At 45.9% G+C, this 26,856-nt stretch overlaps 1 protein-coding gene across 2 annotated transcripts in view; it reads right to left on the reverse strand.

Annotated features, from left to right (window-relative positions):
• The window catches only part of SERPING1 (serpin family G member 1), a 132,513-nt gene extending 106,499 nt beyond the window's left edge, over window positions 1-26,014 (reverse strand). Inside the window, exons 1-2 of one of the 2 annotated variants that reach the window (XM_083146119.1) lie at window positions 25,898-26,014; window positions 25,672-25,801 (exon numbers count right to left, since the gene is read on the reverse strand). In XM_083146119.1, coding sequence (XP_083002245.1) covers window positions 25,672-25,773 — 102 coding nt within the window. In that variant the 5' untranslated portion in view covers window positions 25,774-25,801; window positions 25,898-26,014. The remainder of the gene's footprint in view (window positions 1-25,671; window positions 25,802-25,897) is intronic. The other variant, XM_083146120.1, reaches the window with a different exon arrangement.
• Between the last annotated feature and the right edge of the window lie 842 nt (window positions 26,015-26,856).

Below are 26,856 nucleotides of genomic sequence, written 5' to 3' on the forward strand. Positions count from 1 at the left end.
GATCTAAATGGGCCTGATTCGTATGTTGGTGGATGAGCTATTGCAGCTGCTTACATGGAAGTAGCAGCGATAGCTCTAATATGGTAATGCAACAGGACATGTCACACCTTCTGCATGTATTACTAATCCAAGCTGCAAAAGCATCTACAACGAAGAGGCCAGGAAATCTGTGTCCTGGCCCACCCTCTCATCGAAGGCAACACACTTCTTTGACATGGCTCCTTCCAGCCCCCACTTATTTAATATATTCTTATATTTTGTTTGTACAAAATTAATTTTATTAGAGAATACTGATAAAAAATGGAACAGAGAAGAAACATGTATTAAAGAGATAACAATAAGAGTGAGATGGTGCGCTATCAATAGCAGCTAGGCACTGGGTTGTCACACCCAAAAATATGTGAAAAAACAAGCAGGGGATGTGCCAGTGCTAGCTGTTCCAATGATTAAGACAAGACGGTTCTCAAAAATTATTGTTTAATAATTAATATCATAATTGATGTACATCTAACACATAACATAAAAACACATATTGGAATAAAAAAATGAGCAATAAGAGAAATATCTCCGGGATCTGAGAGTTTGATCAAATTGAGATCTCCAACTGTTGGGAAATAAAGGGGTATTGTAATTAATGTTACCATCCGTTTGTGTCTGCTGGAAATTAATGAGTCCAGTATGGGGTGATACCAGTTGTCCTTGGGTGCCCTATGATTCCAAGGGCTCAGGCCTCCCGATTTGGCGTGTTTATGTCCTCCTTCTGTGCTGGATTAGGAACAGTGCAAATGTCCAAAATGGCAGAAGTCCAGTTAATGCAGCAGTTGAGAATGTCAGTGGGAGAGTGGACAGGTCACACTGGATGGATGGGTCCAAAAGCAGTTAGGTCAGCTCAATGCGTTTCCCCGGATAATTTGAGTCGGGCTTCCTCAGGAGCAAGTGTTCTTGCTCCTGAGGAAGCCCGACTCAAATTATCCGGGGAAACGCGTTGAGCTGACCTAACTGCTTTTGGACCAATCCATCCAGTTGACCTGCCCACTCTCCCACTGAAGTTCTCAACTCCTGCATTAACTGGACTTCTGCCATTTGGGACATTTGCACTGTTCCTAATCACCTTGATTCGGGGTGTAGGAAAGTTCTGCGACAGCAACTCAAACTGGACTTCACACTTAAGCGAGCTAGCCGCCCAGTACTCCCTCAACTGCCGCTCTGACACCCGGAGAACGTGCCAGGAGACAACGAAGTAATCTCTGTCTTTACATTACCGTCAGTCCTGTCCTGAGAGGCCGGGAAATGCCAAAGCCTAACCTGTCAAGGAGGAGTAAGGTTAGGTCAGATTGACAAATCTTCTTCACTACATTATTTGGTCTTGTCCGTGACCATCCAGTCCCAGTCCGGTCCCCAGGTCTTCTCTGCTCTGATAGACTCTGGAGCAGCCAGTAACTTTATCGCCCTGGAGGTGGTAAAGAAATTCAAGTTACTCATGGTTCCCCTGGACGCTCATTTCTACTTAACAGCGGTGGATGGAATTAAATTTATCAGCAGTGATGTAACTCACCATACCTGTTCCCTGTCCCTTCATGTTGGGGTTCTTCACAAAGAACTTTTGGAGTTTCTGGTTGTTCCCAAGACATCCTACAGCATTGTATTGGGTATGCCTTGGCTCTGTGTACAAAATCCAAGGATGACCTGGGTGACGCTCCAGATTGAGGAATGGAGTGACTATTGCCAAGACCATTGTGTGACCAAGCTGGTTCCACTCCGTTCTTCTGAAGTTCCAACCCTTTCAGGGTTACCCAAGCAATATAAAGCCTCTCCGGATGTGTTCAGTGAGAAAGCTGCCAATCAGTTACAACCTCATCGTGAGTGGGACTGTCCCATAGACTTACTTCCCGGTAAGACCACTCCCAAGGGCCGTACATATCCACTGTCTGTTCCTGAAAACCAGGCCATGTCCGAGTACATCCAGGATAACCTCCAGAAGGGGTTCATATGCCCTTCTACTTCCACGGCAGGCACCGGATTATTCTTGGTCAAAGAGAAGTATGGCGGTCTGCACCCTTGCATACACTACAGAGGCTTAAATGAGATCACGGTAAAAAATAGTTACCCGCTTCCACTCATAACAGAACTCTTCACCTGGGTCAGAGGTGTCAAAGTCTTCACCAAGTTGGACCTCAGAGGAGTTTACAACCTCATCAGGATCCGGAAGGGGGATGAGTGGAAGATCGCAATTGACACCAGGGATGGGCATTTTGAGTATCTGGTAATGCCTTTAGGTCACAGCAATGCTCCCGTGGGGTTCCAGAACTACTGTATGTCAATGAGATTTTCAATGATGTCTTATATGAGTACCTAGTAGTCTACCTAGATGATATCCTCATATTATACCAGAGTCTCCAGTCCCATCGTGATCATGTGAGGTTCCATGATGTCTTATATGAGTACCTAGTAGTCTACCTGGATGATATCCTCATATTATCCCAGAGTCTCCAGTCCCATCGTGATCATGTGAGGTTGGTCCTATCTTGCCTCCATCAAAACAAGTTATGTGCCAGAATATCTGAGTGTACATTCAAAGTCCCATCTATCCCTTTCCTGGGGTACATAATCTCTGGTACTAAACTCTGCATGAATCCAGAAAAGTTGGAAGCTTTCACTGGTTAGAAGCTATCACAGCATTCCACTCTCATATCCATCCAGTGCTTCATCAGGTTCACAAACTACTATCGAAAATGTATCAAAGGTTTCTCTACGCTCATTGCTCCCATCACAGCACTAACCCGGAAAGGTGCAAATCCGGCTCATTGGCCTGAGAAAGCTTCCAGAGCTTTGTGACTGCTCCAATCCTTCAGCAACGAGACCTTAACAGTCCATTTGTGCTGGAGGTCGATGCCTCCCATGTCGGCATAGAAGCAGTTCTCTCACAGGCAGCCGAAGATGGGAAGATAAAGGGGTCACGCACAAGGCATGAGAGCAGCGCTTGGAAATGAAATGCCAAAAACCAATATGAAGGCAGTATAAACTGTATATTTGTTAAAAAGGTTTGGCTTTTACAATACAAGACCACAATAAATGTACAATTATATTCAATAGAAAAACAATAAAAAATGGTTAAAATGAACAATTCTGGTCCCGTGCCACAGGGTTAGATGGATGGGGATAGAATAAATTGCCCGAGATAATGTCTTCTTTTTGCTGTGTCTATATTTATGTTAATTTTTTAAAATATTTTTATATATTTATATTTTTTAATATATATATATGTATATATATATATATATATATATATATATATAACTGTCCAAGGTCCGGCACTCCAAATAACCAGTGGATAACTGGGTCCGGTGCCCTCACAAGTAGACAAAATGAAGAAGGTGATGGTGCGGCACTCCGGAACATTGATCAAATAAATTCAGATGACAACGTACTGATTGACAACGTTTCAGTTGTATTTAACCAACTTTTTTCAAGTCATGCATATATATATATATATATATATATTTATTTTTTAGTTTATTTCCTGTATACATATTTTCCAAAAATGTTAACGACATATTCAATGTAACATTGTATATATATACTTGGAAAAATAGATTAATAATCACCATGATTGTGTTAGTATCCAGACAAATATATATATTCCAACTTTTATTTTCATTTCTATAACAGTTCTCTCTATCAGATAAAAATACCTATCTTATTATCACCCTAATATATTCGGAACACGTGATCCCGATATGAGCATCTCTATGAGACGCATTTGCGTTCCAACTCTCATCCCGATCACGTGATAATCACGTGATAGAGATAATGTTGTTCCCCCACTGTGTCCACATATTAATGTCCTAACGCCGTCTCTCTATTCAATTTATCACCTGACGTCCAACCAATCACCCTCCTTGTACCGTCACGCTTATGCTTTCAGTGTGACAGCGGAAGTATTTCCTTTCAGCCTATTGAAACGCATATGCGTTCCATTTATTATTATTAAGTTTTCCTTATTTAATGCCTAAATTATTGTAGAACTCTGGCGATTTATGTCCTATTATTAAGGACAATTGAATGCCAACAGCATATCAACAGATACTACAGTATGTTGAATAAATAAAATATATGCATAATCGTTTGTTCCCGATCACATGATCGGATCTATTATACCATTTAATTGTTTTTTTATTCATTTTGCTTATTTTTAGATATCTCTTGCTAGAATTTTAGTGGGACACTGGTGATGTACGTCTGCCTCCATGTTATAATGCAATTTTAAATGTATTTACCCTGATTGAATTATTTTTCAGACCACACACATGTTACCTATGCCTCATTAAATCAGGTATATATACCTGGCCCAGGTACTCATTCCAACACCTTTGAAAAAGCTGCAAGGCTGCAGTGAAGCACGTTAGTGCTTACCCCCTGCCCAGGAATACCCAGTACGGATCATTCATTGATGTGGACTTCCACTTTACCATCTTTTAATCCTTGCCCGTTTGTTTGAATTCACCATTGGTGAACACCACCCACAGGACTCATCTGCGATTTACTTCTCCTCCAGCCCCCTCTTTTGGGAGGACATTATCCCCCTGTGTGCGGAAGCCTACAACTATACCCTACACTGGTGCTACAATTGGCGGACACCGGTCCAGGAACCTTCAGGTGACTTTTACAAATCATATCAAGACACCTGTATAATTGGATATATACCACTGTGAGCGGAAGCCAACACAACACCTCCAGCGGCAGCCCACAGATCTGTAATTATCGTGAGGACCTCCAGTATAAAGGGAACAAGGGAATCATTCAACACCATTCACTGGTATACAAGTATTGGTAATTGGCACTTACCCAAATTATCTCGGGCAATTTATTCTATCCCCATCCATCTAACCCTGTGGCACAGGACCAGAATTGTTAATTTTAACCATTTTTCTTTTTTTTTCTATTGAATATAATTGTACATATATTGTGGTCTTGTATTGTAAACACAAACCTTTTTAACCAATATAAAGTTTATACTGCCTTCATATTGGTTTTTGGCATTTCATTTCCAAGCGCTGCTCTCATGCCTTGTGCATGACCCCCTTGTTCTTTTTGTCTAGTGGGGACTGACTACCCCCACATTATTGAGCAGCTGCTACACTAGAAACACAGCCATTGTCCAGGAGCGCCTGAGTATTCCTTGTGAAGATGGGAAGATGAATCCCTGTGGATTCTTCTCTCGCAAGTTCCTACCGGCAGGAACTGCTAGCGATTAAGTTGGCTCTGGAGGAGTGGCGTTAACTCCTGGAAGGAGCCAAGCATACTGTTACGATCTACACTGATCACAAAAATCTCCTGTATATTTAAACTGCACGCTGGTCCCTGTTTTTCACAAGATTAAACTTCAAGAATCTGTTTCCCCCTGTTTCCCAGAATGCCAAAGCGGAAGCCTTATCTCATTCCTCGAGTCCAATCCGATTATTAGTCCCACAGCCTTTGCCACACAGGGGGTGCCACCCTGAGGAAAAGTCTTTGTGCCTCCGAAGCTATGCTCCATGATGCATTGGCCTGTATTCGGTCATTCAGTAAATTAAGTTTTCGTTGAATTGCGCACTCGCTGGTAATGATGTGGACCTCTTACTTGTTCTAAACAATAATGTAATGCAAAAGCTGTTTGTGAACAAAATATTTATTAACACTTAAAATAGTGCATACACTCTAAAATGGTGTGGGGTCGATTGGGGGTAGGTAGGTCTCACTGTTGTTGCTTTGTCACAGGGACCTCCAAAACTGCAGATCTCACTTGCGTGTCTTCTGCAGATTGGTTTGGGGTTAATCAGCCTGGCTGCGGGGTTTTAGTCAGTTTTTCAGCAGACTTCCGTGGTTTGGCAATGCACGGAGTCTGTTGTTGTTGCTGGTGTTAGAAAAGGGGGGGGAATTTTGCAGGAGGCGAATCGGGGTTTGGATGGACACTTGCAGACCTCTGGTGTCAGCGGGAGTCTCTTGCGGGGAAAGAAAGTCTTGGAGGTCAAGGCAAGTGTATGGTGGTACCGGGGGCTGGCGTCCCTAACCCTCCGGTGGTGCACCGTGCACTTACCCGATACCTGAACTTGCTGCCTGCAGGGGATCAGATCCGCGTCTTCTCCTTCGGTGTTCGCCGGCATCCTCACTTCCACGCGATAGCCGGCAGTGGGTCCACACCGTTGCTTCAGTTCCTCACGGCACTTCCGGGTTCGGCTTGGCGGTGTCACCCGGGGTGTCGCGGGTCCCGTCGCGGTGTGCGCTCAACTCCTCCTGGAGGAGACTTGTGTGGTGGTGGGTAGGTGCAGGACTGGTGTCCTAATGTCCAACGCGTTTAACCCCAAACCAATCTGCAGAAGACACGCAAGTGAGATCTGCAGTTTTGGAGGTCCCTGTGTCAAAGCAACAACAGTGAGACCTACCTACCCCCAATCGACCCCACACCATTTAAGAGTGTATGCACTATTTTAAGTGTTAATAAATATTTTGTTCACAAACAGCTTTTGCATTACATTATTGTTTAGAACAAGTAAGAGGTCCACATCATTACCAGCGAGTGCGCAATTCAACGAAAACTTGCAGTACCTACCCCAGGGTTCCATAGGCGAAAGAACCCAGAATCTGCTGCACCACAAAACACAGTACTACTAGTGAAGCGCAATACCAAACCCCCCAGAACCACATTCAGTAAATTAAGCCTGTTGCTTACAAAATTATCTCACTATCTGAAGATACCCAACTCCTTCCATATTTCCTTACTATGACCTCTCATACTGAATCGATTCCAGATGTCCTCGCCTGTACTTCCTAAACTACGCACACATCGTGGGGTGGAGTTCGAGGTCAACAAAGTTCTGGATCAGAGGTATGGTCACATCCAGTATCTCATTGACAGGAAGGGATATGGTCCTGAGGAGAGAAGCTGGGTCAATGATGGTGATGTACATGCTCCTCATCTGATTGCTCAGTTCCACCAGGAGAATCCCAGAATGCCTAAGGGGTGTTCGGTGCCAACCCTTAAAAGGGGGGGGGGGGTACTATCAGAAACTGCAGTGCGCGTTTGCATCTGCGCACATGTCCGCGTTCCTTACCCACTCACTGGTGTGTCTTGAGGCACAGGCCCCTCTCCTGTGTCGTCCCCGGGTACTCTCCATGGCAGGATCTGAGTGGCATTACCCTGAACTGTTGTCAGGGTCCCACGCTGGTCCCGGGTCAGGCCCACACCACATGGGCCCCGCCATGACACCTGTGATCACATGACTCTGTTGTTTATGATTTCCCTGTGACCTTGATACTCTGACCTGTGCACTGACCCATGTGACCAAAGGTGTGCACAGGTACTTCCTGGACTTAATTGCTGCTGCGGCTTGCAGCCAATCACAGGCTAGCAGGGGGGATATAGCTGAGGCCTCTGGCCCATTTTCCCTGCCTTGAACAACTTGTCTGATCCCTGTGCATATCCAGTCCTCAACATTCGAAGGCTCCAGGTTCCTGTCCAGAGTCCCTGTGGATACCCTGTGCAAAACCCTGTGCAATCTGCTGATGATATTAAAGCTCCCTGGCTCTCTTCACCTGCCAAGTTGCTGTCTACCAGCTCCCAAGGGAAGAGGATAGAGTACTACAGCATCCCTCAGCAGAGTGTGCTACTGTACTTAAAGGGCCATACCATCTGCAACTCCCAAGTTGACACCGGTGTCCACTCTGCAGTTCCTGTATTCCCAGTGTCGATCCAAAGTCATCAACTCCCATGTCTACTCCCAAGTCACCAACAGCTGTTTCGGCTCCCAGGCCGTCAATTCCGCGTTGACTCCCAGGTCATCAACAAGCTCCTGCGACTCCCAGGTCTTCAAGACCCCTCTGGCTCTCAGGCCATCTACAGTACCGTGTCAACTTCCAGGTCATCAACACTCACTATGGCTCCCAGTCCGTCTACAGTACCGTGTCAACTCCCAAGTCGTCAACACTCCCTCCGGCTTCCAGGCCATCAACACTCCGTGCCAGCTCCCAGGCCATCAACCCTCCGTGTCAGCTTCCAGGCCCTCGACTACTCACGGCCTCCCAGGCCAGCCAGACCAAGGTTCCACGCTCCAAGTTCCACGCTCCAAGCTCCAAGTTCACTACCACTAGTCACTATTCATCTCCTGTGACTGACCAGTTAGCTGTGGGGAACTCAGGTCAGAGGGCCGCAACCTCGCCACCGAATGCAGCGCAGCCCAAACTGTGCTGCCGGTGGGTTCAGTCCGGTCACGTAAGTGCTCCAGTGGAGCCTGGTTCCTTAACTCTTTATTTCTGTGGGCAAGCTGCCCTTTATCCTGAGTTATTGTTATTATTGTCCTAGTCCAGCTCTCCGCGCACGTTACATGTAGTGCAATTGTTGTCAGATCGAATCTGGAACAAACACAGACCTGAATCCTCAAAATTAACAAAAAGAAAGTTATCAGCCTTCTTATTTAGAAGATTTGCAATAACTTCCATGTTAAAACCATGCAGTTAAAAGGAAACATTTACGAAGTGCATCCTTTATTGGCGCTGAGAGGTTAAAAATGTATGGAAGCCATGTTTCAAAAAAAATGTTCAGTTAGTTTGTCTTTCTGGAGTGCGGTGTTAGTCCAGTCCATAGAGAATAAGTACTCTACTCGAGGGTGTAGTAAGGCTATTGGGATGGGGTCAGGTGTTATCCACTGAGAAATAATAGTTTTTTTTTGTGACCGCCGCTAACTTAAGAAAAAAATGGGTACCCTTAGATAAATTAGGGGAGAGATTTGTAGGATTTATGCCCCAAATAGCCCAGCTCCTGTCGATTGTGAATTTGATTTGTAAATCTACATTGACATATGTTTGTAAATTTTCCCACAATGTCTGTACCTTTGAGCAAGACCAAAGACAATGGAGTATGTTAGCATCTGGAGATCCACATTTGTAGCAACTTCTCCTATAATATACTTTAATTTTGGTGTAAAGTAAGAATGGTGTAAGATTTTTTGATGCATTTCAGCATAAGAAATAGAGACCAGCTGTTTATCTAATTTGATGGTGTCAGCTAAGATATCTTTCATTGTCAAGTCTGGAAATTCTGATTGCCAGCGTAGTAGTCCAGATTCTAAGTTCAACAATGGGTAGAAATGTGTGTGTATCAATGAAGTAGTAAAACCTCCCCCCTATGTCGTACTGCACCATCCAAACCATTCTTTTCATCTGCTTCAGTTAGGGAAGAGACAATTGTTTGTATACAGCTACATGCCTGTAAAAATGAAAAGGTACTTGTTTAGTTTCACGGTGGCAGTTATGTAGTGCTGTATTGAGAATACCAATACAGCACTATGCTGCCTACGTAAAGTACTGTGCTTGCCACACTTCGGGCTCGCTGCGCTCGCAAGACTTTATAAAATCAACTCCACGCCGATGTGGATACTGGGGGTATGACGTGGATAGTGGGGGAAATGTGTGTGTGTGTTGTGCTTTATACTTACCATCCTCCAGCCGGCCACCGCGTCCATCAAGTCCACCGATGGGCAGCGTTCAGTCCCCCTCCTCCGGCACTGGCAGCGGACAATGTATGCAATTAGCTGGGGGAGGAGGGAAACAATGTGATGCTCCCCCAGCGGCAATACGCTGAATTACGTACATTGCTGGCACCAGGGAGTGACCGTCGCCCGCGGGAATCGCCGACTGGAGGACGGTAAGTATAAAACAAAGCACCCACAACCCTGCTCCCTCTGCCACCCACCACCCTGCTCCCCCTGCTCCCAGTGTAGTTTCACGGCGGCGGCTACGCTGGCAACGTAGCTTAGGCTACGTTGAAAACATAGCGTAGAGCTGCCTCCGTGAAACTAAACACGTACCAATGAAAAAAGTGGAATAGTCAATGAGGGGTACTTTTCTTTAACCTGGGAATGTGTAGGAGGGAGAAATGTGTTAACCTGTAGAAAATGATATATACTTTGTAAGCCGCCATGATACCATATGCAAACCTTTGGGGAAGTTTTGTGAAGCACAAAAGCAAAGTTACCCCACAGTGGAAGAAAATAGACATAGAGGGTGACATTCTATGGGTTGAGATTTTTAGACTTTTGAGATCCCAGTCCCAGCATGCGGGGCATTAAAGGGCCCGCTGGCACTTGTAGTTCTACAGTACAAAAAATAGTTAAATAAAACACACTGACACCCTGAAAAATAAAAGTTTAATACATACACAGCCCACACACACTGATACTTACCTACCTTGAGCCCGTAGGTTGGTCCCTGGATCCTGGGTCCGGGCTCCGGGGCTCCAGGGCAGAAGAGTCCGGTTCCGGGGCCTTGGTCCTGGTTCCGGGGCTGGCCCTGGGGTTCCGGGGCTCCAGGGCAGAAGAGTCCGGTTCCGGGGCCTTGGTCCTGGTTCCGGGGCTTGTCCTGGGGTTCCGGGGCTGGTCCGGGGTCCAGGATCCGATGAAGTCCACAGGGGTACCTGAGGAAGGAAATCCTACTCACCTGGTCCCCGGCGACGACATCGGCATCCTCTCCGGCAGACGCGCTGCTCCCGGCTGCTGTGGTACCCGCTCTCGGACTGAAGAGGCGAAGAGATTTTCATCTTCCGCGCCTTTCCTCCGGATGATTCTATTGGCCGCCTAGCGGCCAATCAGGAGCCGACTTTCTCGGCTCCTGATTGGCCGCTATGCGGCCAATGGAATCATTCTGAGAAGAGGCGCGGAAGATGAAAATCTCTGCGCCTCTTCAGTCCGAGAGCGGGTACCAGCCGGGAGCAGCGCGTCTGCCGGAGAGGATGCCGAGGTCGTCGCCGGGGACCAGGTGAGTAGGATTTCCTTCCTCAGGTACCCCTGTGGACTACTTCGGATCCTGGACCCCGGATTCTTCAGCCCAGGAGCCCCGGACCAGCCCCGGAACCAGGACCAAGGACCCGGAACCGGACTCTTCTGCCCTGGAGCCCCGGAGCCCGGACCCAGGATCCAGGGACCGACCTACGGGCTCAAGGTAGGTAAGTATCAGTGTGTGTGTTATGTGTGTATTAAACTTTTATTTTTCAGGGTGTCAGTGTGTTTTATTTCACTATTTTTTGTACTGTAGAACTACAAGTGCCAGCGGGCCCTTTAATGCCCCGCATGCTGGGACTTGTGGTTCTCCAAGTCCCAGCATGCGGGGTAGGCTTGCTGGGACTCATAGTTCTACAGTAGAAAACAATAGTTTATATATTTTTTTTTACACTTTACATCAGCCCGATGCCCACCGCCCAGGGGCATCGGGGACAGCCCCGGACTTTCAGCATGGGCTGGTAAGTCCTGGAGGGGGGGGACCCCTTCTTTGGGGGGGGTCCCCACTTCCCCAGGACCCCTGCCCATGCTGACCAGCCAGGGGGTTAATTCTTTGGCTGCGGGACCTTATATAATAAGTGTCCCCCGGCTGTGGCATTACCCTGCTGGCTGGTTGGGTCTGGTGCTGGTTCTTAAAATACGGGGGACCCCTAGTCATTTTGTCCCCCGTATTTTGGGAACCAGCGCCGGACCTTGAGCCTGGTGCTGGTTTCATTAAATCAAGGGAACCCCTATTTGTCGGGGACCCTGATTTTATGTCACCAGCACCGGCTCAATGAGCCCGGGGCTGGTTATGCTCTGGCGGGGGACCCCACGCTCGTTTTTTTTAATTTTAATTTGCGCTTTCCTGCAAACGTGCGATTTTCAGACATGAAAATCGCACATTTTCAGGACTAAAGACATCGCACCACCTCGCACCTATTCGCACTATTTGGCCCGTTTTTCGCATCTCATTAAATATGCGAAAAATGGCCCAATCTTGCGATTTTAAAAAGGACGAAGTGGTGCGATAAAAAAAATGCGCATTTATGACAATCCATAGAATGTCACCCTATGTATTTAACCGCTAGGCCATAGAAACCTGTGATTTCAGTTGCTCCATTGGTGTACAATATACCGTACGGTCAAGTATGAGACATGCCCAGTAGATTGCGCTGTTTTCATGGCGCAGTACAGCATAATGATGGACACCTCCGTAAATAATATACCATGTGAAAGTTTCCAGCATTAGTCAAGGTTAGCATGTATTCCATATAGCAATCTGTACCAACAAAATGTATAACCAAACAGACCTGCTTTAATTTAATCCAAGTACTTTTTCCCTAAAGTAAGGACAAAATCTGAGGTGGGAAGTTGGACAAAATCTGTAGTGGGAAGTTGCTTGGCAGCCTGACATTTAGTTTTGTAGAAGACAGATTTTTTTTTCTTTTATAAAGTGAAGAATGTTGATTGGCCAGCTTCTCACAGATCAATGTCAACTCCAACATCATTGTATTCAGCACCGTAGTCTTAACGTGGAACATTTGTCACCCAGTGGTTAAACTATGTATTAGTACATAAGGACATAACGCAATCTACAACTCGCGACTCAGAGCCCTCAAAAGCGCTTTGTAAACCACGATGTACCTGGCCACATCTGTACATACATACATACATACATAGATACACTGTTCCCATTGATCCCATCCCTCCCTTACACCGTAATCCTGTATTAAAACATACATGCAGCCCTTGTAGAGAGACAATAATTTTGCTTATTCAGTGATGCTGGGCTGCCGGCAGTGCTGTTACTTAGTTAGTTGATGCCCCAGACACTGGACTGCTGCGAGTAGCCTTCTGCTGCTGTGAGCGGACTCGGAGCAGGACAGCAGGAGCCACAACTGAGGACTCCAACTGTTGCACAACACAGGATTCTCCCGTTCTCCTCCTCCCACCCTGCCCCAGCACAGTTTGCGCCTCTTGTAATGTGCGCGGTGACGTCCCGACACACATACAATCACAGACTCAGAGTGAGACTGTCACTCCAGAGTCCGCTGCACCGCCTCCTCCCAATGCACTCCCCGGCGAACAGTGCCTTGCCTGCTACTGGATGCGGCCTCTCTCCGAGCGGCTACTGTCCCGTCTCTTCTTTAGGCTATGTATGTTATATAAAATAAAAATGAGTCCCCGGCCTTCGACGATCATCGGCCACCTACGCTGCACGCAGCGGCGCTGCCCACTGCACTGCCCCTGCAGAGGCCGAACAAGCGAGTTGTGGGCCTAGGTTCAAAAATATGGTTTGGGCCCCACAAACACACACAAAAAAACCACATTGTGGCTTTTTGCTTTGTTTACTTCGAATGTAAAGCCAATTACACACTGTAGTGCCCGTTACACATTCACACACTGTAATGCCCATTACACATACCGCACACCGTAGTGCCCATTCCATATTATGCCGCACACCATAATGCCCATGACCTATTATGCCACACACATATTATGCCCATTACACATTGTTACACACCGTAATGCAAATTAAACATTATACCACACACGGTAGTGCCCATTCCATATTATGCAGCACACTAGAATGCCTTTGACATATTATGCTACACACCGTAATGCCATTATACTTTATGCCACACACTGTAGCGTCTATTACAAATTCACACACTGTATTGCAAATTACACATGATACTGCACACCGTAGTTCTCATTACATATTATGCAGCACACCATAATGCCCATGAAATTATGCCACACACACATCATAGTACCCATTCCTTATTATGTTGCAAACCATAATGCCCATTACACATTGATCCGCACAACGTAATGTCCATTACACATTATACTGCACACACCGTAATGCCCATTACACATTATGCTACTGTAATGCTCCGCAGCACTCTCCTGCTTATACAGTTAGCACATAATGCCCCCAGTAGTGTCTATTACACACAATGCTCCCAGTAGTGTCCATTATACATAATGCCCCCGGTAGTGCCTCTTACAATAGTAATGCTCAGGAGAGGAGTGCAGAGCTGCTACTGGGTCCTTGTGTATTGTGGCTCTGCTGCTCTGCTGGTGGTAGGGAGCTTCCAGTTGTAGGAAGAGACAGTGGGTGATGGGGAGACAAAGAATGACAAGCAGGGGGTGACTGACAAGCTGTGGAAGACACAGGGGCCCATTTATCAAACCATATTTGCGGCTAAATCCCCGAAAACACACGTTTTCGGGGGTTAGCCGCAAATTGTAAGTATCCCCTAAATGTATTATAGGGGGACCGCAGCAGGAATCTCCGATCCCTGCTGCGATCCCCCCTGCAGTGCCGCCGACCGCATCCCCCATAGGTTTCTATGGGGGAGGCTAAGCTGCCCGATGTACCAGCAGGACCCCGCTGCAAGGAGGGCGGCAGGAGATGACATCACCAATCCCTCAGCTCCGGCTGTTACCCCTGCAACAGGCAGACAGCGTCCTTCCGGCGTCGCGCCTGGAACAGATCCGGCGGACCGGACATTAGTGCACAATGGGGGTTATTCAGGTTGATTCCTTCGATGCCTTGCGAGTCCACCAAACCCCGCCTGGCGAACGCACGCCCCCCCGCCGCCCCAGCAAAGTGCGGCTTCGCCCGCACAGCAGCGAATGGATGTTTTGCATAAACATCCATTCCCTTTGCTGGGGTGTCCGCCCACATCATTCGATGGTCACCGACCATCGAATGATGTTTAGCGTGCACGCATATATGTGACTTCAGTTGCGTAGATATGCGTGCACGCTGGCGTGATATGGGCGGGCAGCTGACATCCGGTGATGTCAGCTACCCGGCCCACACACCCGAATCACTGCCTCATTACCATGAGAATGCCCAGCGTTCTCATGGAAACGCCCATGGAACGCTGGGCGTTCCCATATGGTAATGGGGCAGCCCGGCGCTCCCCGCCCATCTCCCCCCCCCCTCTCTGCGAAAGGTCGCCGTGGGTGCACGCACCATGCGTCTGCACATTCGCAGAAACACGCAGACGCACAATATCGGTACTGCGTGCGAATGCGCGCAGTACCGATGCAATCTGAATAAGGCCCAATATGACAAACTTTAACATAACATTAAAAAAAATATAACAAAATTATGCATATCAATATAAGCCTGTTAAGGCTAATGAAGTACCACATTACTCAAATATGACAATATGTGAAGCAAACAGAAAAATAGTTATATACTGTATTTTTATTAATAAATAAAACCATTCCCTGCAAATTTCTGTGAAATATATATATTACACACACACACACACACACACACACACACACACACACACACACACACACACACATATATATTTGAAAGAACAGCGGCGGCACTCGGAGACTGGTACAAAATGATTTTTATCAACGCATCAAACTGTGCAAGAAGACCGACGTTTCGGGGGAGAACCCCGTTTTCAAGGTGCAGAAAACGGGGTTCTCCCCCGAAACGTCGGTCTTCTTGCACAGTTTGATGCGTTGATAAAAATCATTTTGTACCAGTCTCCGAGTGCCGCCGCTGTTCTTTCAAATCTGCATCTCTCGTATTGGAAGGCACCGGAGCAGGCTGCACAGCCGGGAGCGAGTGCCGGTCCGCCCACCTACACTATATATATATATATATATATATATAACCAGCCTACCATTGGTAGAACTAACCCTATCTTTTGTCAACAATGGTGCCATATATTAAATGATTGTTCTTTTCAATTACTGTTATTGGTTATAGAGCAAGTTAACACTGATTTAGCTACTTTAGATCAGGAGATTGCAAAGGTTACTAATTCTGGTCTTGAATTGTTGAGATCTGATCCAGCTGGTGACCTTATGGTTAAATTGGATGATGCCATTAACTCTTTTCATACTGAATTGCTAGCTTTTAAAAAAAGCAAATACAAATTGGTCAAGGATGATTATAGAGAACTTAAGGTATATGGTTGGGTCAATGGTCATGAATCCAGGTATTCCTGGAGAGACAATACCAAGCCTAGAAGGAGACGACCGGGTAGATTTGACAGAAAATTCTCAGAACTAGATACACAGACCTCTGCCTCTGACTCTGACCAGTCACAGAAAAGGTTTTTTCCCAGGGGCACAGTCACACGGTCCAAACAAAAAGATCCCCTAGCAGAAGACCTTGTAGAAGGTCTAAGCGTAGGCGGCCGCAGACAAACAGGCAAGAAGGTGAAGGGCACGACGTAGTGTTTAATTTATCTAACTATAATCTTAAACCTAATGAAGTCCAGGTCTTGACGAGGGGTTTATCCTTTGTCAGAACCTATAGACAAAGACCATTTGAATTTGAAGTGGAATTTTATCGCTTCTACAGATTACTTAAACTTAAAGATCACTTTGCCAAGCACCCGCCTGCAAAAACCGTCCAGACCAATCCCTTTAAACCGGCCAGTACGTTTGACCCCCCCTGTACCAACCCCTCTATAGAGACATTTACCAGACTTGTGAGATCAGAGGTTTCTACTTTTATGAGCAAACAGAAAATTTCTTTTTCCAATCTCTCCAGAGACCAAAATTTGGCTTTGGATTCATTGAAGATCAACCATGATATCACCATCCGCCCTGCTGATAAGGGGGGCGGAGTGGTGATATTAAATCGGGTTGACTATATTAATGAAATTAAACGACAGCTCAATGACGAAGTATGTTATAAAGGTCTGACCTATGACCCAACCTACAATTACAAAAAAGAGATAGACGCTGTAATAAATATGGGTTTATGCAATAATTGGATAGATGAACCCACTGCGTTTTTTCTGACTCAAAATCATCCGAAAATACCAATAATCTACGTATTGCGAAAAATCCATAAATCGCTGGTTAATCCTCCAGGGCGTCCCATTGTTTCATCATGTGGATCCCTGTGCCAGCCGATTTCGCAATACGTAGATTATTGGTTACAACCGATTGTACAAAATACGGCTTTTTACCTTAGGGATTCTACGGACTTCATCAATAAATTGAGGGGTCTGGGTAGTATCCCTGAGTCTTCTTTGCTTGTCACACTTGATGTGACAAGCTTATACACGAATATTAAACATGTCGATGGTCTCGATGCAGTCAGGAGTCTAGTTTCCACCAGTCCTTTTTATACCGGTCCCAATGTCAACTTTTTACTGTTACTTATGGAAATTGTTTTAACAAAAAATTATTTTTTGTTTGAAAATTCTTTTTTCTTACAGTTACAGGGGACGGCGATGGGGTCTAATATGGCCCCATCGTACGCCAATCTATATATGCATATGTATGAAAATCAACACATAATGGCCAATGGTTTATTTTCCCATCATATATTTTTTTATGTTCGCTATATAGACGATTTATTTTTGATTTGGACTGGTGGCGCTAGACTCCTTACCGAGTTCTTGGACTATCTTAATTCTTTGGCAACATCGATTAGGTTCACTATGGCCTTTAGTGAAGTCACGTTAAATTTTCTTGACGTTTGTGTCACTAAAAAAGGTGGCAGTCTTAGTACGCATTTATTCAGGAAATCGACTGATAAGAATACACTACTCTACTGTGACAGTTTTCACCCACTCCCACTCAAGAGGGGTCTTCCTCTGTCTCAGTTAATGAGAGTAGTGCGTATCACTTCTGAGACAGATAAAGTACATGATTCTCTGTGTGAGATGGGGGCTAAGTTCATTGAACGTGGTTATTCTTGTGTTGAAATAGAGGAAGCTATAGAGAAATGTTTGTTAATGTCACAGGATGATTTATTAGCTCCTAAAGCCTCAAGATCCACTATTGAACGCTTAACATTCATTACCACTTTTTCTATCGCCTCTAGCAGGATCCGTGAAACAGTTCTCAAGTACTGGCATATTCTACAGACCGATGACATCATGGGCCAATTTTGCAAAAATGTACCTATGTTCTGCTACAAAAAGAGAAGGAATGTGAAGGACATTGTAGCCTAGTCTGATCTGGAGCCAGTTAAAAAACATACATGGTTAAGCCCGAAAAAGGGCAGTTTCAAATGTGGACATTGTGTCAATTGCCAGTTTGTGAAAACTGGTTCTCACTTTGTTGATCCTGCCACCTCTCAACAACATGAGATTAAGTATCACCTGGACTGCGATAGTCGCTATATTGTGTACGCAATCATCTGTCCTTGTTCCTTAATATATATTGGAAAAACTGTACGTACTTTAAAAGAAAGAGTTGCCATGCACCGGTCCTCAATAAAAAAAGCATATGGACTGCTAGAACTGTCTACTCCACCTGTTGCCAAGCATTTTGCTCTGTTCAAACATCTACCAAGAGATTTCAGTTTCATCCTCATCGACCATGTACCACCTCTCCGTAGAGGCGGCGATCGTGGAAAATTATTGCTGCAAAAAGAGAGTTACTGGATACACCGTTTAAACTGTATTGCACCTGCTGGTTTGAATGAAGATCTATCATTCCATTGTTTTCTATAGTTATTTTTTGTCATCTATTATGTCCCTTTTTTGGACAATCTTTCTAGTCAATGTTTATGTTTGCTTCTATGTTATGTTTCACTATATTTTTGTGTCACTCTGCGCGTTCTGACCATTGGCCAACATGGAACACACTGAACTATTTGCAATATTTCACATTGTACCCCTTTTGGTATTGTCTTTTGATGCTCCCCCGCTTAGCACAGGATTTGCTGAACGGTTTCTGTGATTGTCCCTTGGTGACAGGGTCCAGTCACAGCGCCGTCACATCTCTGTGTGCTAGACGGCTGAGTCCGGGTGTTGTCAGCGCTTCTCCTGATATCCAATCAGGATTTGTGCTGTATGACGCGGAGGATGCCGTCTGGCGTTACCATAGTGACGTACGCAGTGTCCGGCTTCAGCCGAGACCTGCGTCGCGTCACTTCCGGTGACGCTGCTTGGTTTCCACAGTGACAGACGCTGGCGCTAGGTGAGTTACCTGTGTCACACGTCCACCCGTCCTGAACCAGCGGTCAGGTGAGCCAATGGACTGTCTACCTCCCAGTATGATGAAGTATGATTCGTCATTGATTTCAGGTACACGTGTGTTTTGGATAATTGTTCTAATTGTTGGCCACTATAAAAACGCGCTCTGTGAGCCTATTCAGCATGCTCCTGATGACGGTGGTACGTCCACCGAAACAGCTGTAGAGCTAGAATATGGCATCCCTGCAGTCCTGTACATTTGCTGTTTGAAATGTGGATGATGTTCCCCTGCATTGGTAACAACCCTTTAATCATGCCTGTACTGCAAGTTGGATTTTTGCCTTCACTTTTTTGATAAAGACTCTCATGCTTTAAATTTAAATCGGTGTGCTTGCTTCTAATTGTCCATATATATATATATATATATATATATATATATATATATATATATATATATATATATATATATATAGATATAGATATATATAGATATAGATATATATCTATAAATATAGATATATCTATATTTCATAGAAATTTGCAGGGAATGGTTTTTAATTATTAATAAAAATACAGTATATAACTATTTTTCTGTGCCCCATCTAATAAGGCTGTCAATGGGGGGGGGGGGGCGCAGCCGCCGCACACCGAACATTGCCGCTGACTAGCCGGGGTGGGTGAGTGTGCTGCGGCCGCCACCCGCCGAACGAAGATTACCGTTGACTCCCTGGGGGGGGGGCAGGGCTGCTGATGCAGGAGGAGCCGCGGCCGCCACCTGCCCTGAGAATTGCCGCGGCGCTGACTGATGACCAGCCGGGCGAATCGCTGACTGCTGAAAAGCTGGGCGGGGGGGATGTCCATGCAGAATGGGCTGAAAGGAAGGAAACTCCGATGACCAGCGGGGCGGGGGGGTGGGGGGGGTTAAGGGGGCAGTCCGATTTTTTGTATGTCCCGATGACATGGGTGGGGGGGGGTGGGTGGGTAGGTGTTAGGAGAGGTTGTTCACTCACCCGAATAACTAAGTTGGCAGGTGCTGCACTTCCTCCTGCTTTCGTCGGCGCCGGCGGGACCTTTCCTGCAGCTGCTCCTCCTGCAGCTCATTACCGCCCTCCAGTGGCAGGCCCTGGAAAGGAGCTCGGCCATACAACAATACCCCCAATTCAAATGATGCAAGTAGTACAGCCCTATTATCATTATATCACACGACAGTGTCCCTTATACACATTACATCACATAGTCGTGCCCCTTATTCACATTACATAACACATAGTAGTTCCCTTTATTCATGTTATACCACACCATATTACAACATATTTACATTACACCACATCTTATTGCCCCTTATCCATGTTACACAAAATCTATCAAGAAGTCTCATTATACTTAAGCCTGACCTGGTTAATCTATCTGGTACAATTTGCATAATGAATATCATTTTGAACAGACCTGGAGTGTGTTAGAATATTTTCTGTTATTGATACATTTTTCTTCATCGTACCGATGAACTCGCATAATATTTCTGCACTTGAGGGTGGAAGGACATCTATCAAAGCACCTGTTTTTCCCCTGAGAGTGAATCACTTTGGGACTCTTTATTTCCTATATATGGTCATATGTATTCTGACAGAAAATACATTGTTTTTATTTTCCCATGCTTCCATATGTGAACATTTCCATGGGACACCATTGAGGAAGTTAGGATCATTCACGCCATCAGACCCTCGATGACAAATAAGGGAAGTGACGTGTATACCTACTTATTTTTTGTCATATCTGTCACCCATAAGCGCTGTGTAGACTCCACTTATACCCTTTTGTTCCAATATTTGTATATGTGGGGAAGGTGATCCCCAATAAGTGTCAGAGTCAGACATACCAGCTGCGCAAGGAGGAGTAGGAGTTGTGTCCCCTTTTTTCCAGAGGGTGGACAATAGGTGAAAGGAAGAGGCAGTGTGAGAGGCAGAGGGTAGCTGGTCTCAAGTGGGAGAAACAGGCAAAAAAAACATGGGGGGGGGGGTTAACAAGAGCTGAGAGAAATGAGAAGAAGGATAGAGAGATGAAGAGCAGAGCGAGAGTTGGAGAGCTGAAAGTGAGAGAGTTGGAGAGCAGAGAGATGGAAAGCGGAGAGAGAGATGAAGAGCGGAGAGTAGGGGGTAACAAGAGCTGAGAGAAGCGGGAGAGAGAAAAAGGGAAGGAAGAGAAAAAAGGGAAAGAGAAAAAGGATAGAGAGATGGAGAGCTGAGAGAGAGAGAGGCAAGGAGAGCGCAGAGAGAGAGAGAGAGGCAAGGAGAGCGCAGAGAGAGAGAGACAAGGAGAGCGCAGAGAGAGAGACAAGGAGAGCGCAGAGAGAGAGAGACAAGGAGAGCGCAGAGAGAGAGAGACAAGGAGAGCACAGAGAGAGAGACAAGGAGAGCGCAGAGAGAGAAATGGAGTGTGCGGAGAGAGATAGGCAAGGGAAGCGCAGAGAGAGTGAGAGGAAAGGAGAGCGCAGAGAGAGGCAAGGAGAGCGCAGAGAGAGACAAGGAGAGCGCAGAGAGAGGGAGAGACAAGGAGAACGCAGAGAGAGAGAGACAAGGAGAGCGCAGAGAGAGAGAGAGAGAAGGAGAGCGCAGAGAGAGAGAGACAAGGAGAGCGCAGAGAGAGAGAGACAAGGAGAGCGCAGAGAGAGAGAGACAAGGAGAGCGCAGAGAGAGAGAGACAAGGAGAGCGCAGAGAGAGAGAGACAAGGAGAGCGCAGAGAGAGAGAGACAAGGAGAGCGCAGAGAGAGAGAGACAAGAAGAGCGCAGAGAGAGAGACAAGGAGAGCGCAGAGAGAGAGAGACGAGAAGAGGGCAGAGACAGAGAGACAAGGAGAGCGCTGAGATAGAGAGACGATCAGAGCGCAGAGATAGAGAGACGAGGAGAGCACAGAGAGAGAGACGAGGAGAGCGCAGAGAGAGAGACGAGGAGAACGCAGAGAGAGACAAGGAGAGCGCAGAGAGAGACACAAGGTGAGCGCAGAGAGAGATGAGGAGAGCAAAGTGAGAAAAAGAGGAGGGGAGGAGATAGAGCAGAGAGGAAGAGAAAGAAAGAGAGGGAAGAGTGGGGAAAAGGGAGACGAGAGGGTTGAAAATGGTATGTCCCCCCCCCCCTCACTGTACAGAACCGAGCAATCCCCCCCCCCCCCAACCCCACGAAATAGTGCACCTGGTCAGGCTGGTGAGGTGGCGGCAGGTCCATTGGTGGAGTCTGAGGTGGCAGGTCCCGTAGAGGCAGGCAGAGCCTCAGATAGAACAGCGGGCAGGAGGAGGCGGGGTCACTAGCTGTGACTGCAGCCACCCACCTCCAGTGACGCTGCCTGCCGCTGAGCGCCCTTGTCACACTGTAGTTGTTGTCAGTGTGTGCGCACTGCGCAACGGCCAGGCAGCGTCCCAGCAGCAGCGTTAGGAGAGGCTCAGAGCCTCAGATAGAACAGCGAGGGGAGGAGGCGGGGTCACTAGCTGTGCAGCAACATGCCTGGCCGTTGCGCACACACTGACAATTAGAGTGTGACAGGGGCTGAGCAGCCCCTCAGCCCCTGTCACACTGACAACTACACTGTGCAACTTTCAGCGGCGGCGGCCTCACTAGTGTCGGCCTCCTGGGAAAGTTCCCGGTAGATATACTGGCCAATCCGCCCCTGGCTGTGGGTGTCCAGCGAGTAGTCTCTTCCCTCCTGTAGCACCAACTGTGGCTGTAGTAGCAGCACAGAAGGATAGAAGCATGTCCGACAGGGAGCAGATCCTCCCACAGACAGCAGCGCTACCTGTCCGACAGGTGGCTGCTACCTGGAGCCACACCCCTGATAGGTGAGAGGGCACAGCTCCTTGTGGTGATGTAACAGAGCTCTGTGCAGCTACCCCAGGCAGTAAAGTAGTGGCGTAAGAGGAAAAGAGCGTGGGCGAGAGTCAGCAGCAACAGTGATTGGCTCCTCCCACTGACAGCAGCGCCAGCATAAGGGGTTGTGGCCGCTACCTGGAGCCATGCCCCTGATCAATGAGATGGGACTGCTCCATGCAGCAATGTCATGGGACCTCCGTGCATCTACCCGGGGGAGTAATGTATTAAATTATGTATATCCCACTTCTGTGGCATCCTGCTCCAGCTATACTGTGTGTGCAAATCATGTACTCCTTCTCTGGCACCCTACGCCAGCTATACTGTGTGTATTACTCCGCCCAGCGTTATACTATAAGAAATAGTACATGGTAAAGTAATAAGAACATGCAGCAGACATACAACCAAAATTCTATAAATATTTCACTTTCTTCGTATACACATTTAAGCATTAAGACTGAAGGAACTAGAGATGTGCAGACTCGGTTTCCAGAGATCCGAGCCCCCACGGACGTCATCATTCCGAGCCCGGTTTCCGAGCAGCGCTCGGAGATTCCCGCCTGACTCGGGTCTGTCCGTGTGGTCAAAACGTCATCGCCTGGCGCCGGATTTCGGGAGGCTTTAAATAGCGGCTGCTGCGCCCGCCATCCTCACTCCAGTCTAGTAGTGAGTTGGGAGAGGGTGTGTTGGTGCTGCTGCTGGGGCTTAAACTTGGGCTTGAGCTTGACCTTGACCTTGAATGCAATATTTTTTATTCGCTGAGGCTGTCTCTCAGTGCTGCTGTGTACTCTGTTCTCCTCTCTGCTTAGGGTGAGATCACCCTAGCAAGGAGGACAGTCAAACTGTGTACTCGTAGAACTACTGTCTCCTCTGTGTGGTCTACCTCTGGTGTGCTGTGCTGTAATTATTTTATTCGCTGGGGCTGTCTCCCTCAGTGCTGCTGTGTACTCTGTTCTCCTCTCTACTTAGGTTGGGATCTCCCTGCACTGAATACTGTGAATAGAGGTTGCCAGTATTGTTTACTCAGTCCACTGTTGCCACTGGCAGTGTTACTGCCTAAGTGTACCTACCTAGTAGTAGTACAACTACATACTAGGCTGCTATATATAATTTAATTAAAAAATAATACTTTATGTCATTAAATAAAGAAAAGAAAGTAGAGAAATTCTTCTCGACCTGGATGCCATATGTCAAATCTTTAACCTCTAAAACTAAAGAATCCTTAAGACAAGCCATAAAAGAAACATCTTGGTATAACGTGGAGAGAGCACGAACACGAACACATCCGTTCTAAGAGGATAGGGCCAGATGGAAATACATACTATAGGTTTTGCACTGAATTATTTTATATGTAATGTATGTTTTAAATGTAATGTATGTTTTATATGTAATGTATGTTTTATATGTAGGCACGTAGGATATACGACTATGCCTAATGTATGTTTCTTTGAAAAATAATAAATTATGTTAAAAAAAAAAGAAATAATACTTGTGCCGCGTGGGACTGTAAAAAATGATTCCATGCTGCTGGTGCACTGACGTGTGCCACTGAGTGCCACTGCCAAGCAGTACCTAATATAATAAAATTAATTATTATAAATTCTGCTGGTGCACTGCATAAGCTACTGGAGGTTTTGTGATGACCACTGGAAGGGCTACTGCCTACCTACCTAGTAGTTTAGTTTCTCTACCTACTAGGCTGCTATATTATTATTAATACTTAATTAATTAAATGATATATAATCCACTGTTGCTGCCTGCACTGAATACTGTGAATAGAGGTTGCCAGTATTATTTACTCAGTCCACTGTTGCCACTTGCAGTGTTACTGCCCAGAGGCGTAACTACTTTTTTTGCGCCCCTTCCCCCGCCGGACATTTCGGGCGCCCCCCCCAAATTTTAACCCCCTCCTTACCCGTCCCCATTGCCGCCGGCGCTTCTGCCTCTAACCCGACACGCAGATCTGTGTCGGGTGACGGGCGGTCCCCGGCTCCGGCTGCAGTGCTAATATAATAACAGACACTCGGAAAATGGCTGCCCCCATACAGCATTATGGGGGCAGCCATTTTCCGAGTGTCTCTTATTATATTAGCACTGCAGCCGGAGCCGGGGACTGCCCGTCACCCGACACAGATCTGCGTGTCGGGTTAGAGGCAGCGGCGCCGGCGGCAATGGGGTAAGGAGGGGGAGGGCAGGAGTCGGGAGCCGGGACCAGGTGGTAACTATAGTCCCGCAGACCCCCCAGGCGCCCACACCTGCCTAGCGCCTCCCCGCCACCGCGGGGGCTGCGGGACTATAGTTACGCCACTGTTACTGACTAAGTGTACCTACCTAGTACAACTACATACTAGGCTGCTATATATAATTTAATTAAAAAATAATACTAGGCAATGATTTAAGAGACGACTGGTAATAAATGAATAATAATCACAAAATTAAACAATCAGATTAGATTAATTAATAATAATAATCATAATCACACAATCAAGCCAGATAGGGGTCTTGTTGGATGTTAAAGTGATCAAAACAGTTACACACTTGCAGACAAACTCTGTGCTGCACAAAATGCCCACCGCTCCTTGGCTGCACATGGTAAACAGTGCACGATCAAGCCCGATAGGGGTCTTTTTGGGGACTAGTTTTTTTAAACTGCCATCCTGTCTGCCGCTGCAGTGCCACACTTACATGAGCCACGTGTTTGTGCCGCACACTTGTGTGGCTTAGCATAGTTATCCAGCTACCTCTGTGCAACCTTTTGCCCTAAAAACAATATTGTGAGGTGTGAGGTGTTCAGAATAGACTGGAAATGAGTGGAAATTAATGTTATTGAGGTTAATATAGCGTAGGAGCAAAAAATCCAAAATTCTGCGATTTAGCAGTTTTTATGCTTTTTTAACAAAAAAATCAGAACCCAAAAACCCAAAAAATCCAAACACAAAACACTTAGGAGGTGTTTTGCCAAAACCCATTAGAACCCAAAACCTCAAGGTAATCAGAACCCAAAACCCAAATAGTGGCCGGTGCACATCCCTAGTAGGAACCTCAAGTTAAAGTTAAAATGTCATTTGTATAAGATATTATATAGTTCTTCTAACCTTTGTTGTCTTTGCTGTGCTGACCTCAGACTCTACTTGGGCTGAATTGAGAGCATTGGTTGCAGTTGCCAGAAGAACAGTCAAACAGATCGAAAGATTCATTTTAGAATTTAGAAAAACATACAAATATCTGAAAACATAGAAGATATATTCATTGCAGCACAGTACTCATTAGATGGATAACAGAGATATTAATGTACTGTATATATGTATCTATAAGCTTTACCTCTGCTATTGTAGGCTGAAATGAGTGTTTTGATCATCAGCAGGTCTTTGAAGATAGAGGTGTTGTGTAACTCTTCTGTGTAATCTCTGAAAACCAGTGCATATTCCAAAATCAGTGACGCACACTTAAAAGACAGAATTTCATTGGCTGCAATATATAGATAAAAGAGTTAAATATTCTCCCAAATTCCTGTAAATTGTCTGACTACTGAGCAGTTCCTCCCCTGGGTTACAGAGCCACAAACTAAATTTTACCTCTTTTAGGGGGTTATTCTATTTCACTCTTTTTGACAAAATCCTTCTTAGATGGGACAAAACCATGTGCACTGCAGGTGGGGCAGATGTAACATGTGCAGAGAGAATTAGATTTGGGTGGGGTTTTACTTCAAAGTGAGATCAATATTGCAGTGTAAAAATAAAAGCAGTCAGTATTTTCCCTGCACAGAAACAAAATAACTCACCCAAAATCTAATTCTCTCTGCACATGTTACATCTGCCCCCCTGCAGTGCACATGTTTTGTCCATCTGAGAAGGATTTTGTCAGAAAGAGTGAACTAGAATAAGGCCCTTAGTTTCATTTTAGGTTAATTGCAGATCAAATGGTACAATCTGCATGGTAATAAATGGTGGTACATAGCAAACTACTGTGTCCATATCTTAATGTTCTTTCTTACTTGGGTATAGAATGAAGCCCTTTTTCTTTATTGTTTTATACAATCAGTCTTTGTTCTGAATCAAATTCTTATTTTCTATTGAAATTTTTTTGCGGATGATGATTGAATTTTTATGGATTAACTCATTTGGCAACCGAAGGGGTTTATTTACTAAGATGTGAGCTCTATTAAAGAGGGGGTAATGTCCATAGCAACCAATTCAGAATCTACTTATTTATTGCGCACCTTCTAGAAGACAATAGATATAGGGGCAGATTTATTAAGTTTGGAGAAGAGATAAACTGGA

This window comes from Crinia signifera, chromosome 6, assembly GCF_055691185.1.
Source record: "Crinia signifera chromosome 6, ASM5569118v1, whole genome shotgun sequence".
NCBI classification, from domain to species: Eukaryota; Metazoa; Chordata; class Amphibia; order Anura; family Myobatrachidae; genus Crinia; species Crinia signifera.